The sequence below is a fragment of the Hylobates moloch genome, unplaced genomic scaffold (genome assembly GCF_009828535.3).
Source record: "Hylobates moloch isolate HMO894 unplaced genomic scaffold, HMol_V3 SCAFFOLD_24, whole genome shotgun sequence".
Lineage (NCBI taxonomy): Eukaryota > Metazoa > Chordata > Mammalia > Primates > Hylobatidae > Hylobates > Hylobates moloch.
The window spans coordinates 19,693,045-19,708,707 of NW_026652299.1; the positions used below are offsets into that span (position 1 = coordinate 19,693,045).

At 36.4% G+C, this 15,663-nt stretch overlaps 1 protein-coding gene across 1 annotated transcript in view; it reads left to right on the forward strand.

Moving 5' to 3' along the window:
- Positions 1 to 15,663, forward strand: part of ACTR3 (actin related protein 3) — a 73,414-nt gene that overhangs the window by 14,574 nt on the left and 43,177 nt on the right. The window contains exons 2-3 of the mRNA XM_032145951.2: positions 8,470 to 8,525; positions 12,167 to 12,291. Of these exons, the coding sequence (XP_032001842.1) occupies positions 8,470 to 8,525; positions 12,167 to 12,291 (181 nt within the window). The remainder of the gene's footprint in view (positions 1 to 8,469; positions 8,526 to 12,166; positions 12,292 to 15,663) is intronic.

The window sequence follows — 15,663 nt, forward strand, 5'->3', positions numbered from 1 at the left end:
AGATGGTAAGTGATTGTTAAATTGTTTTCGTAAGTGGCTGTATCATTTTGCATTCTAACTAGTAATGTTTTTTTCTTTTGTTGTTGTTGTTATACAACCCTCCCTCCAACTAGTAATGTTTGAAAGCACCTCAGTGCACTTTTAATTTGCATTTTAAAAATCCCATGGAGTTGAGTGTCTTTTCATTTAATAACCATTTCTGTTTTTCTGGGAATGGTTAGTGTCTTTTTGCCTTTCCTTCTTTTGTTTCCTCCCTTCCTTCCCTCCCTTATCATTAACATCTAGGTACCCTTTATATATTAAAGAGATTATATCTGTCTCTCAGTGTAGGTAATATTTCTCTGTTACTCATTTTTCTTTTGGCTACTTTGGGTGTGTTTTTGTAAAGAAGTTTTTAATTTTTACATAGTTGAAATAACCTTTTTTAGTGTATGGGTTTTAAGTTATAGTTAGAAAGTCTCCTGCACTCCAGGGTTATAAACTGTATCACATTTTCTTTTAAACCTTATATTTGATACATTTAGATTTATCCTGCTTTAACATGTGTAGTAGGTATCCAGTATTATTTTCTTTGTGGTAACTGCTGAGGCTGGTGGGTCACGAGGTCACGAGTTCAAGGCCAGCCTGGCCAACATGGTGAAACCCTGTCTCTACTAAAAATACAAAAAATAGCTGGGCGTGGTGGTGGATGCCTGTAGTCCTAGCTACTTGGGAGGCTGAGGCAGGAGAATCTCTTGAACCCAGGAGGCAGAGGTTGCAGTGAGCCGAGATAGCACCACGGGACTCCAGCCTAGGCGACAGAGCAAGACTCCGTCTCAAAAAAAAAAAAAAAAAAAATTTTTTTTTGGTAGTATAATACTCACAAAGTTTATTGTTTAACTATTTCTAAGTGTGCAGTTTAGTGGCATAAAGTACATTCACATTATTGTCTAACCATCACCATCCTCCATGATCCATAACTTTTTTATCTTCCCAAACTGAAACTCTACCCATTAAACAGTAGCTTCCTGTTCTCTCCTCACATGCGAAGTCCCAGGCAAATACCATTCCACTTTCCGTCTTTATGAATTTGACTTTTCTGGGTACTTTCTATAAGTGGAATTGTACAATAGTTGTCCTTTTGTGATTGGTTTATTTTACTTATAACGTATTCAAGGTTCATCCATGTTGTAAGCACGTATCATGTGTTTCCTTTTTAAGGCTGAATAATATTCCATTGGATGTATATATCATATTTTGTTTATCCATTCACATGTTGATGGATGCTTGGTTTGCTTCCACCTTTTAGCTATTGCAGATATTGCTGCTATGAACATGCATGTGCAAGTACCTGTTCAAGTTCCTGCTTTCAGTTCTTTTGGGTATATACCCAGAAGTGGAATTGTTGGGTCGTGTAATTACTGTATTTAATTTTGGGGGGAACTATTGTATAGTTTCCCACAGCACTGCACCATTTTAAACTCTCACCAGCATTGCACAAGGGTTTCAATTTCTTTACATCTTCCCCAACATTTGTTATTTTCTGTTTTTTTGATAATAGCCATCCTAATGGGTGTAATGGGGTATTTCATTCTGGTTTTGATTTGCATTTTCTTTATTATTAGTAAGGTTGAACATCTTTTCTTGTGTTTATTGGCCATTTGTATATTTTCTTTGGAGAAATGTCATTATAAGTTCTTTGCTGATTTTTCATTTGGGCTTTTTTTGATTTTTGTGTTGTTCTTTATTCTGGATATTAATCCCTTACAGATAGTGATTTGCAAATATTTTCTCCCGTTCTGTAGATTGCCTTTGCACTGTTGATAGTGACCTTTGATACACACAAGTTTTTAATTTTGATGAAGTTTTTCTCTTTTTTTCTTTTGTTACTTGTGCTTTTGGTGTCACAGCCAAGAGATCATAGCCAAATTTAGTATCGTGAAGCTTTTCACCTTATGTTTTTTTTCTAAGAGTTTTATAGTTTTAGCTCTTGTGTTTAGGTCTGTGATCAACTTTGAGTTAACTTTTGTGTATGGTGTAAGGTAAAGGTACAACTTCATTCTTTTGCATGTGGATATCCAGTTTTCCAGCACCATTTGTTCAAAAGACTGTCCTTTCTTCATCTTAGTAGTTGTGGCATCCTTGTTAAAAATCATTTAGTTATATATGTGAGAGTTTATTTCTGGCCTCCTGATTCTGTTAGTCCTTATGCCAGTATCATACTGTTTTGGTCACTATAGCTTTGTAGTAACTTTTAAAATGAGAAAGTGTGAGATCTCCAACTTGGTTCTTTTTCAAGATTATTTTGGCTATTCAGGATCCTTTGAGATCCCTATGAATTTTAGAATGGATTTTTCTATTTCTGCAAAAATGTTATTAGGATTTTGATGGGAATTGCTTGAATCTGTGGATTGATTTGGGTAAATAGCTTTCAGATATGAAAGTTTGTCCCAAGTCTGAATTCTGTACTAAATGCAATTATCCAGATGGCAAATTTAAGAAAAAATGAAGCCATTTAAACTTATTTTTAAAGCTTATTAGGAGGGAATGAGATCAGATTGTTTACTAGCTGTCCAAAAGAGAGTTTTTGCTAAATGTAACTTAGAGCAGGGGAGAAGCTGCTTTTATGAATTACTTTTTTGTTTATTTTTTATTATAATTTTATAATAATTCTTTTAAAGACGGGTCTTGCTCTGTTGCCTAACTGAAGTGCAGTGGAGCAGTCATAGCTCCTCCATGGCTCAAGTGATCCTCTCTGCCTCCCAAGTAGCTAGGACTGCAGGTGTGAGCTGCTATGTCCAGCTGATTTTTAAATTTTTTGTGAAGATTTGGATCTCGATTTGTTGCCCAGGCTGGTGTTCACCTCTTGTCCTCAAGTGACCTTCCTGCTTTGGCCTCCCAAAGTGCTGGGACTACAGGTGTGAGCCGTCACATCCAGCTCATAAATGACCTTTTTGAATATCCAGGAAAACTTTACAGAAAATTGCAAGGGCTGTGGGATTTATAAATTCAAAGCAAAAATTTATTTTGGAAAAGTAAGGTTAAAAGTGGATTGCTGGCCACGCATGGTGGCTCACACCTGTAATCCCAGCACTTTGGGAGGCTGAGGCCGGCTGATCACCTGAGCTCAGGAGTTGGAGACCAGCCTGACCAACATGGAGAAACCCTGTCTCTACTGAAGATACAAAATTGGCCAGGCATGGTGGCGTATGCCTGTAATCCCAGCTACTTGGGAGGCTAAGGCAGGAAAATCGCTTCAACCCGGGAGGCGGAGGTTGTGGTGAGCCGAGATCTCACCATTGCACTCCAGCCTGGGCAGCAGGAGAAAACTCTGTCTCACAAAAAAAGAAAAAAGAAAGTGGGTTGCTGTGATACACTTGGTCAGTATCCTAAAGAACATCATTATTCTTTAGAGAGCAACAAACGTGTATATGCTTAGAGAAATGCTTAATAGGAAACTCGTTTGAAACCTATTTGTATTATTACAAAAATATTTGAACTTTGTGTCACTGAAAAACAAGAGCTTTGAATTTAAAGATAGTGATAACATCCTTAAATTACAATTTAAAAAGTTCATATGTCAAATGCCAGTTAGCTGTTAGCAGTTTTTTTTTTTTTTTGTCACAATGCGAGAGAAACTTCTACCATCTACTTGTACAAAATTTCTTCTTTATGGTGACTATCGAATTTTTAGAGTTCATAAAAATATCTTAATCAAGGATAGTATGTAGTTACTTCATGTGTAAAACTCAATAGAATTGGTAGGTTAATGGAGGCTAGTTTACATTTGAAAAGCTTTTATTTTGAAGTTTTAAATAAATTTAGTATTTAATATACTTTCTAATTTTTTTCTTTTTTAATAACAATTTTCAAATCTCTTCCTCTCCTTAAATGTTTCTCATCTCATATATGAGCATTAAAGTATTTTTATATGAGCGTTAAAAAGTATTTTTTTAGTCTGAGATTTCTACGGTTCTGTTCTTATTTTTAAAATTATTGCAGTGTATTCTCTGTATGCTTATTCTCTGAACTTTGACTTGTGTTTTTTTTTTTTATTTTCAAATCTTAATTTTTAAAGTTTGCTAATAGTATGAGGCGAGTGGTTTTAAAGAGTGATTTTTTTTGTCATTCAGTACTTTACTCCCTGGTGGAGAAAATGTGACTTTTTGAAGATTGAGCCTTCAAACCTTTTTTAAAGTTTAGGAGATAACTTTATTTTTTTAGATTGTGTCCTGTGTCACATTTTTTTTTTGAGCCAGGAACCAAATTAGTTTTTAGAGTCTAAGCAACTTATGAAGTTAACTGTGGTATTTCCCCTCATATTTTTAAAGAATTGGTGAAAATATTGTTGTCTATGATTATTATCAAATGCTGTAATTTAGCAGTCTGCGTAACTAATATAGACAGACTTTACATGATTTAGTTCTTTTGGGATATTTAAAATTTAAATCTGACGTAGCAGAACATTAGTGTTCCCCAAAATGTAGTAGATTATTTTGCTGTGGCATTTAAAATACATTCGAAGTGATGAAATAAATTATGGTATAGCTATACAATTGGATACTATATGCATTTATTCTTGTGTTTTGAGAAGAGCATATTTGTTTTGATTACATATTGACTGTTTTGTATTAAGTTCATTTCATCCTTTTGGTGTTTATTTTGAAAGTAATTCATTGATGAATATACTCAGCCTAAGAAATTTGATTTTGGCCAAGAATGGGGTCTTGATCAGTCTGGTAAGCTGGTTAAATGAATGTTTCCTAAGGAAATTTCTACTGTAATGTGGTCTGTACTTCAAATATTACTGTCATATTTAGAAGATGATATTTACACACATAAAAATATGTGTGGCTCGTGGTAGAGATGAAGAGTAATTGAAAGAAAGGATGCCTGATAGTTAAAATGATCAGGAAAGACTTCCTGGAGAAGTTTTAAGTTGAGATCATGTGATCAAAGCTCTTTTTCCCCCCCCCAGAGGGTGCAGTATGAGCGTAGATAATATGTGAGGGGTGATTAGACAAGATATAGGGGGAAAAAAGAGTAGCAGGTATAGTATGCTTAGAGCTGGGTTTATGTAAGCAAGTGATAGCAGATGCTTATAAAAATTGGAAATGATTATGGAGAACTTTAATATTCAGCTGAAGGAATCAGAATGATGTAATTGTTCATGTGGATGGGCCTTTAGGAACAATTTTACGATGAATAATTTTACAGAAATGGAAACAAGCTTGTACTTAATCTTGTAGGCACCAGAGCATCATTTGAAGATTTTTGAGTTAGGCCGTTTGAAATTGGGAAATATGTATTTGGTCTTTAACTCCGTTTTCAGACATACAACTCCTAAAATTCTTAGAAACTCCAAAGTGATGTCTGTTTGAGTGCTAATGGGATGACTGTTGGCTGGCAGCCCCTAGGTAACTTCAAGATGGGGCTGGTCACTTGAAAGACCAAGGCATGATTAGTGAGTTGGGACTACTAGCCCCACCCTCCAACCACTAGGGCTGAAGGTTAAGTTGATCACCAATGGCCAATGGTTTAATCAATCCTGTCTATGCACTGAAGCCTCTATAAAAACACAAAGGACAGAGTTTGGGAGCTTTCAGATAGCTGAACAAGTAGAGGTTCTGGGAGGGTGGTATGCTTGAGAGGGTGTGGAACGTCCACGTCTCTTCCTACACACCTCACCCTGTGTGTGTCTTTATCTGTATGCTTTGCAATATTATTTATAATAAACCAGCTAATGTGTTTCTCTGAGTTATGTGAGCCACTTTAGCAAATTAATTGAACTCAGAGAGGGAGTATGGGAAACTCATCTTCAAGCGGGTGAGTCAGAAGTTCCAGAGGCTGGGACTTTTGACTGGTGTCTGAAGAAGGGGGGCAATCTTGGGGACTGAGCCTTCAACCTGTGGATTCTGATGTTATCTCCAGGTAGATAGTAGTGGAATTGAATTACAGAACACCCAGCTGGTGTCCACTGCAGAATTGATTGCTTTTTTGTTGTTGGGAGAAACCCTCCACACATTTGGTCCCAGAAGTCTTCTGTGTTGATTGTTGTGGTGGTGGTGTGAAAGCAGAGGAAGAAACAATTTGAGCATTGTTTTTTAGGTATATTATTCTGTTGTCCTTTGTAGGAGTTCTAGAATTGAAAATACTGTTTTGTCCTGTTTTAGGATATTGTTGGGTATAGCAACTTGAATTGTGGTGGTGACAAATAAGAATAAAAGTAGAGATATTAATATGTGGGATCAGACCAAGGAATAGTTAGGTATTAATAATTCACTATTGGTCAGATAGTAGTAGGCTTTTAGGTAGAGTGTTTTGGTTCAACAGTTTTAGACTGCTTTGTATTAAACAAGTTTTTATTTTGGTATAGTATACTAGTCATTTCCATTTGTCCACTGGTAAGGTATTAAACTATACTGGATGGGAAGGAGAGCATCTAATGTAGTAGGAGCAGCGTTAATAGTGGCTTGGTGGCATGAAATGAGTTGGAGTGTTGAGAAATTGTCAGCTGTTTTTATGGTTAGGGAGTTTAATGTGGTGTCAGGGCAGCTGGGAGAGGTCAGAGGCCAAATAATAAAGGGACTTTTTTGTATACCTTACAAGGAAATTTTTTGTTTTCCTTTTTTTTAAACGTGGACAGTGGGGAACTGTTGAAGAGGTTAGTCAGTAGACCAATATCATTTTTTTCAACAGTTTATGGTTTCCCCTTATTTTTAATGATTTACTCTTACTTGGCACACTTTTTTTTTTTTTTTTTTTGAGACAAAGTCTTGCTCTGCCACCCAGGCTGGAATACAGTGGCGTGATCTTGCCTCACTGTAACCTCTGTCTCAGGGGTTCAAGCAATTCTCCTGCCTCACTCTCCTGAGTAGCTGGGATTACAGGCACCCGCCACCACACCCTGCTAATTTTTGTATTTTAATAGAGATGAGGTTTCACTATGTTGGTCAGGCTGGTCTCGAACTCCTTACCTCAAGTGATCCTCTCTCCTTGGCCTTGGCACACTCAGTTCTTGAACTTAATTTGGAGGCTAAAACATTCCCCAAAGATATTATTTGTTTATTTTTTGAGACAGAGTCTCACTCCGTCTCCCAGGCTGGAGTGCTGTGGTGTGATCTCGGCTCACTGCAACCTCCGCCTCCTAAGTTCAAGCGATTCTCTTGCCTCAGCCTCCCAAGTAGCTGGGATTACAGGTGCCCACCGCAACGCCTGGCTAATTTTGTATTTTTAGTAGAGTTGGGGGTTTCACCACGTTGGTCAGGCTGGTCTCAAACTCCTGTCCTCTGGTAATCCACCTGCCTCAGCCTCCCAAAGTGCTGGGATTACAGGCGTGAGCCACTGCTCCCAGCCTAATTTCTATAGTTTTAGTAGCATGGGTGTTTCACCGTGTTGGTCAGGCTGGTCTTCAACTCCTTACCTCAGGTGATCCACCCACCTCAGCCTCCCAAAATGCTAGTATTACAGGTGTGAGCCACCACGTCAGGCCCCCAGTAGATTTTTTTTTTCACTTTATCTTAGAAAAAAGATTCTTCAGATATTAGAGTCCAAGAATGTCACAGCAATTACCTGTCTGCTGTTTAGCAGTGAGTTTGAATATGGAATAACATAAAATGTTACATTCTCTTTAAAGCCTGCTTATAGTTAATAGCTTTTCCCACATAGCTAAAAAATGTCCCGCTATCTCCTAAGTAGCCCCCACATACTGCTTGTCAGAGCTCAGCTTTTGTAATTTCTAATCCTTATTTATGTTGTTGTTGTTTTGTTAGAAGAATATAGGCCAAATCTACTGTGACAAAACGTTAAATATTATATTTATTTTTGAATAGTAATTAATTTGAATGGTATGAAACGATGTACAATGAAAACAAATCTCCTTCTGATTTCTGTTCATCACCTTCCCAGTTCCCTTTTTTGGAGACAACCAAAATTATTCTTGTGTAGTCTTCTAGAGATACATTGTGCATATATAAAATATTTCATATGTTTTTACTCTTCCCCATTACTTTTATACAGATGTACCATACTTGATACATTGTTCTGTATCTTTGTTCAATTGGTAATATATTTTGGAAATTGTTTCATATCACTATACTAAGAGCTTCCTCATTCTATTTTTTGTAGCTGCATAATATTCCATAGTATAAACTTAGCATATTTCAATAGTTTCCAGTTTGATTGATATTTAGGTTATTTCCAGTCTTTTGCTGTTAGAAGCAAGATTGTAGCTAATGACCTTGGTTGTATATTATTTCACATATATTCCTGAAGGATCAATTTCTTGAAGTGGAATTTCGTTTCAGAAGCTCTGTGCATTTATAATTTTAATACAATTGTGAAAGTAGGGGTTAAATGAAGTGAAACTATGGAATTTGGTATATTATTTACCTACGATGGAATCTCACTTCATAACAAATGAATTCTAAGAAAGAAAGGTATAATTGCTAAAATATTAGCGAAATCTTTATAAATTATTTTGTTTTGCAGGTATACAAAACTAGGATATGCTGGCAATACAGAACCACAGTTTATCATCCCTTCCTGTAAGTATTTCTTTTAAGCCACAAATGAGCTGATTTAAAAGATCTCCTTCCCTAATAATTTAAGTAAAAGAAATAATCAGTTCTGAAATCCTGTAAGATTTAGTCCTTTTAAAAACATGATTTGCCAGGTTCTAAGTGTGACCTCATTTTTGTACCTCTGACCATTCGTTTCAGCTTTATGTTTAGCTCCCCATTTGCCATGTCTACTAAGTATCTCTTTTTAAAGAAAAAAAGAAATGAGCTGATAATGAAACAGTACCCCAATTTTTAGGGTGATATTGCAGTTAACAGTATGTGGGTATAACTAATTATCAAGTAGTCCATTCCCCATCATATACCTATGAAGACTGTCCTTTGGTTTGTGGATATGACTACTGTTTGCAGGGCATGTATCTGTTGACGTCCTCACTAAGTGCCCATGTTTCAAAATAAGGATGGAAGGACAGTATCTCACCTTTAGAGATGTTGACCTCAGCTGTTTTCTAATATCCCATAACCATACTGTTGTATGTCTTTAGAGTATTTTTGTTTTATCCTATTTTTGTTAATCTTGCTTAAGCTGACCATTAACTTTCAGTAGTTTTTAAAAAATATTCTGACATCGGTTTGTTAGTGCTCTTGTTTATTAGCATAGGTCTGTTCCTTGATTAATGTACTTTTACACTTTTGACTTGCAAACAGTTCATGTTTTTTTGTGCATAATATAGTAACACTTCTGATCTATTTGTCTTACAGCCAAATTAAAACTTTTGCATACCAAATGACAAACCTTTTGAGCTGTTGCTTAGTGGTTCTCACTCCTAGACATTTTAATTTTGAGAGTGTCACTGATTTTTCAGTCTTATTTATGTGACTGAAATTTTTGTGTTTCATTGTTATTTATGAAAATAAGAAAATGGAAAAATGAATATGTAGAGAGTAATGAAAGCAGTGTATGTTTCAGAATCAATGAAGTTGAGAATAAGATAGAAATTGTTAGGCTTTGCCAAAAACTGGATCTTTAGTATCACTTGAGCACTCATTGGACACAAGAGGTCAACTGTTTTGTCATTTGTGTAGTAAGAACAAAATTAAGTGTGTCGCATTAAAGAAATAACACTGTCTGGCCGGGCTCAGTGGCTCACGCCTGTAATCCCAGCACTTTGGGAGGCCGAGGCGGGCAGATCACGAGGTCAGGAGTTCAAGACCAGCCTGACCAACATGATGAAACCCCGTCTCTACTATAAATACAAAAATTAGCCAGGCATGGTGGTGCACACCTGTAGTCCCAGCTGCTTAGGAGGCTGAGGCAGGAGAATCGCTTGAACTTGGGAGGTGGAGGTTGCAGTGAGCTGAGATCACGCCACTGCATTCCAGGCTGGTGGGTGACAGAGCAAGACTCAGTCTCAAAAAAAAGAAAAAGAAAAGAAATACACTATCAAAATTGCACCTAAAAGGGGAAATGGTTTTAGGGTTTTTATCTACTCCTCACTTTCTAGAAACAAACTTATTCGACTTGTGCGTTTCTCATATTTTGATATACTTTTCTAGGAATCGATTATGTAAGAACTTAGACTACTACCTAAATCTAATACTTTTTAAAACCCAGAATGGATTTTAGTTGATATTGATGAAACAGCTCATTCATGTGAGTCTAGTGGCCTTTATTATTACCTTTTAAATATTTTATTCATGCATGTTTGTTATCTACTGAACATGAAGAATAGGTTTACTTTTCTTTATAGTTTTTCTCAGATTTATATGTCAATACATTGATTGTTTTTTGTCTGTTTTAAGAATTCGGTGATACATGTTGGCTTTATTGCTGACTAATGTAGAGGTACTTCTTTGGGCTAGTACTTGACTTTAGTTGTTTTTCAGTTTAGTGTTAGACCATTGTGTATGTACTTAGTGGTTTCTTTAAGCTACCGTAACACAGTACCAAAAATTGGGTGGCTGAAAACAACAGAAACTTACAATTCTGGAGTCCAGAAGTACAAAATCAATGTGTCAGCAGGGTCATGCTCTTGCTGGTGTCTCCTAGCTTCTGATGTTTCCTCAGGATCCTTGGCTGATAGATGCATCACTCCAGTCACATGGCTGTCTTCTTGCTGTGCGTCTTTACATCATCATCCTTCTGTGTGTCTGTGTTCAGATTTTCCCTTTCTATGAGGACATTAGTCATATTGGATTAGGGGCCACCTTGATAACCTCTTTTTAACTGTGAAGACCCTATTTCCAAACACAGTTACATTCTGAGGTACTGGTGGTTAGGACTTCATCCTATCTTTCTGGGAGTACACGATTCAACCTGTAACGATGCTGATGACTTTTAATCTTTTGTGTATAATCTTTTGTTATGATTGTATATTTCGTGAGACTACTAAAGTTATTTCTGCCATCTTAGCAAAGTTGGTTTTGGTTATATTCTTAAATGGCTGTGTTAACCTTTTGTTGGAGGCCTATATAATCTTGATTTTTTGAACCATTGGATCTCATCACTTTTGAATCCATTTTTTATCTTATCTCTCTGCCAAAATACGAAGTCTTTGCTACGACTAGTTGCAGTATGTTAAAAATTCGTTTGCCTGCCGTAAGAAGGTTTTTGATTTTTGAGTGTTTTTTCTCACCCACCCAGTTTTAATGCTGCAGGTACAGTGTTTATAATTAGCAGATAGAGACATTGCCACTATCTTTTACTAATGAGTATTGATATTTGATCTGGAAAGCCTGTGCAAGTGGTTCAAGGTTTTTTTATATACATGCATATTTATTTTTAGGAAATTTATAGTGAGCCACCTGGATGTCTGTGTACACTATAGGTAAATTGCTGGAGAGAATTTCTAGCATTTAGAAGGACTAGATGGTGGATTAAAATTTTTTTTTCTTCCAGTTATTTTCTGCCCACTTTCTTAGGGATATAGCTGTTACTAAATGAAAGTAACAGTTGAATGCCAGATCAGTTTAAGTGCATTCAGACAATTATTTTGAATGAAGAACTGAACTTGATGGATTCATACATTTATAACTTAATCTAAAAATACATAATAAGTTTTAGCTTTCAAACTGTATGCTGGATTTCTGCAATTATTTAAGGATATTGTTGTGGGTTTTACCTAAATGAATTGAGATTTCCTTTTGTATATGTAGTTTAAGAGATCTGTATTACATTTAAATTACTGGACCACAATAGTAATTACTGTTACTAGACCCAATCACTATTACTAGACCCAATAGTGATAGGGTAGAGATGTAAAGAAAGTTTAAAAAATTATCCTTGAAGTTTTTTTCTCGTTTGTGTTTTTCAGTTTTTTCTTTCCAGTTGTTCATCAGGCATATGTGGACTTGGTGGGATTACAGTTTTACTGAGAATCAAAAGAGGATTTAGATAATTTAAAAAACACATATTTGAAACTTTCCCACAGATGTTGTTTTTCTGGCTTTTTGCATCTGAGGTCTTGTCTCTGAGTGGAAGTTGAGGTTTCATTGTGTAAAATGAATTTTGTCACTGGTTTCTTATGACTTTTGTGAATTAGCTTGACAATTTAAATAGGGTAGGTCATGTTTTACTTTGTAGCACTTTGTAATGGGAGAAGTGTAAGGGAAAAGTGTTTCTCATTTGAAGAAAATGAATTCTTTGACATGTCTAACTTATTTTAAAGGTATTGCTATTAAGGAGTCAGCAAAAGTGGGTGATCAAGCTCAAAGGAGGGTGATGAAAGGTGTTGATGACCTAGACTTCTTCATTGGTGATGAAGCAATAGAAAAACCTACATATGCAACGAAGGTATGTTTTTATTTTTTGTGTAAATAACATTTTCAAAAAATAGTTTGTTCAATGCTTGTGCCCTCTGGAATTCACTCTATAGTAGACCTTATTAGTATCCTCAAACCTCTTCTCAGTAGAAATTTCTTTTTCCCTGTGGCATCCTTCCCTGTTGCTTTAACTTTTTTTTTCTTTTTTTTAATAACCCCTAAGAGGAAAATTTTAGCCCTTTCAAATGAGCAGTATTTATTTTTCCACACCCACTGAATCTCAGGGCCCTCAATAAAATTAGCTTTACTTCCACATTGCTACTTCTGCAAACATTTTTTCCCCATATTTACTCAAACTTACACCATTTTTCTCTTTTTTGAAGTTTATGCCATCTGTAAGTGCTGTTCTCTTTCTCCCTCTTTTTCTTTTTCCCTTTTTCTTTTCTACCCTTTTCCCTCCCTCTTTTAATTGAGGTGTAAGTATGTAAGTGTTAATTATACAGTTCGAAGAATTTTTATGACTGTAATCATAACAGGTAAAGATACGGAACAAATTTTATAACCCTGAAGCTTTTCTTGTACTTGTTCACACATTCACTACTCCAATCCCACCAAAAAATAAATGCTATTCTGACCTTTATCATCTTATTTTTTGACATTGACTTTGTCTGATTTGCAAATATCCTCATTTGTACTTCTTCCCTTCTCATAATTTATTCATTAATGAACAGCTACCATGTGTAAAATACTTTGCCAAGTATCGTGAGTAAAATGGTGTATAAGAAAAATAATTCCCCTGACTGCAAGGCTATTATAATGTGGTGGAAAGGAAGACATTGAAGAAATAATTACAAGTGTGCTGGGGGTTAGAAAAAGGGAAAGACACACACAGTGCTCTGTGCATGTATCACAGGAGTAGCTAACCTAGTGTGGGGAGTCAGGAATGTCCTTGAGGAGTAAATCTTTAAGCTGAGGCTTGAAGAATAAAATAGGAGTTAGCTGCTGAGGTGGGCAGGCTGAGTTGTTTTAGGTAGAGAAACCAATATATGAAAAGGCTTTACAGTATGAGAGGGACTAGAAGTGCTTGACCAATATGCCTGAAGCATGGAGAACGAGGTGGAAAGAAGTGAGGAGGCTGGATAGGTAGGCCAGGAAAGAGCACCGAAAGTGTTGTTAGACCATGTTAAAGAATTTGAACCCTATCCTATAGGCAACATAAATGAGTATACCTAGAGGAATAATTTTTGCGCTTAAAGTGCAAATATTGGAATCTACGTGTTTGAACTTGAATCCTGTCTATGCTAATTTCTAACTTTGTGATATTGTTCAGTGACTTAACTTTTCTGAATTTTGATTTCTTCATCTGTAAAATGGAGATATTATTAGTACTTCAGGATTTTTTTCTTTTCTTTTTTTTTAAGACAGAGCCTCACTTTGTTACCCAGGATAGAGTTCAGTGGCATGAACATGACTCACTGCAGCCTTGATATCCCAGGCTCAAGTGATCCTCCTACCTCAGCCTCCCAAGTAGCTTGGACTACAGATGCATGCCACTATGCCCAGCTAATTTTTTGTATTTTTGGTAGAGACGGAGTTTCATCATGTTGCCCAGGCTGATCTTGAACTGCTGGGCTCAAGCAATTTGTCCTCTTGGCCTGCCAAAGTGCTGGGGTTATAGATGTGAGTTACCACGCCTGGGCCAAGATTGTTATAAGGCTTAAGGAGATGTGTATACAGAAATTGTTACACTCTAGTGCTTTGAACATAATGGTTACTCAATATATGTTGGCTTATTTTACTTAGAAAAGATTACTTAGGCCACATAGACAATGAAGAGAAATTATTTGGGTAAGGTAAGCATGATTCTGGGAAAACCAGATAATTGACTATTGCTATAGTCTAAGCAAGAGATATTAGTGACGGCAGTGGGGACAGACATGGAAATTGTGTATGTGCAATCACACACGCATTTAACTTTTATTGTGGAAACTTCACATGTCAAAGAAGAGAAAATAATATAATGAACCCCCATGTGCCTATCTCACAACTTTGGCGGTTATAATCTATGGACAATCTCATTTTGTCTATAATCTTTCCGCCCCCAGCCTCCAATTATTTTAAAGTAAATTGTACATACTATTTCACTTAACAAATACTTAACTCTTAAATATGCAGACTTTTAAAAAAGATAAATGTGACACCTTAATTTAGTATGCAGTTTCTTTATCTGATATCTAGTCATTGCTTAAATTTCTTTGATTATTTACTATATTGGTTATTCTGTTTGAATCAACATTAAAATGTGGTCTACTCACTGGATTTAGTTGATAAATCTCTTAAGTCTCTTTTTATCTATAGGTTATTTTCCCTGTGTGTTATGTTTCTTTTTTGTTCTTGCCATTTATTTATGGAACAAAACTTGAGATGTCTTGTAAAATTTCGTATATTCTAGAGATTCTGATTATTACATACTCATTGGGTCATTTAACATGGTACCCTACTTTGTATATTTACTTTTTTTTGTTGTAAATGGTAGTTAAATAGAAGTCTGATTAGATTTATGGGGGGTTTTTGTTTGTTTTGACAAGGAAAAGGTGGATAATTAAAGAGTAACAGGGCGTGATTAATGGGATATTGGTGATAAGCTAGATGTATCAATTGAGGGTAATTCCCAGCTCCAAGATAGTCTTATTTATCCCTTATCTGCTGAAATTGAGAATGTTAAAGGAAAAACATCTGAACATTATTTTATTTTATTTTTTTGAGACAAGGTCTCAACTTTGTCACTTAGGTTGCAGTGCAGTGGCACAATCACAGCTCACTGCAGCCTCAAACTTCTGGACTCAGGAGATTCTCACATTTCAGTCTCCTGAGTAGCTGGGACCACAGGCGTGTGCCACCATGCCTTGCTAATTTATTTTATTTTAATTTTTATTTTTGAGATGGAGTCTTGCTCTGTCTCCCAGGCTGGAGTGCAATGGCATGATCTCACCTCACTGCAACCTCCACCTCCTGGGTTCAAGCGATTCTCCTTCCTCAGCCTTCTGAGTAGCTGGGATTACAGGCATGTGCCACCACACCCAACTAATTTTTGTGTTTTTAGTAGAGATGGGGTTTCACCATTTGGCCAGGCTGGCCTTGAACTCCTGACTTCAGGTGATCTGCCCACCTTGGCCTTCCAAAGTGCTGGGATTACAGGTGTGAGCCACTGCGTCCGGCCTTTTATTTTATTTTTTATAGAGACAGGGTCTCCTTCTGTTGCCCGTGCTTGTCTCAAACTGCTGGGCTCAAGTGACCCTCCCATGTTGGCCTCCCTCAAAGTGTGGGATTATAGGCATGAGCCACTGCGTCAGGCTTTTTAAAAAAATTTACTTGACATATAATAATTGTACATATTTAGGGA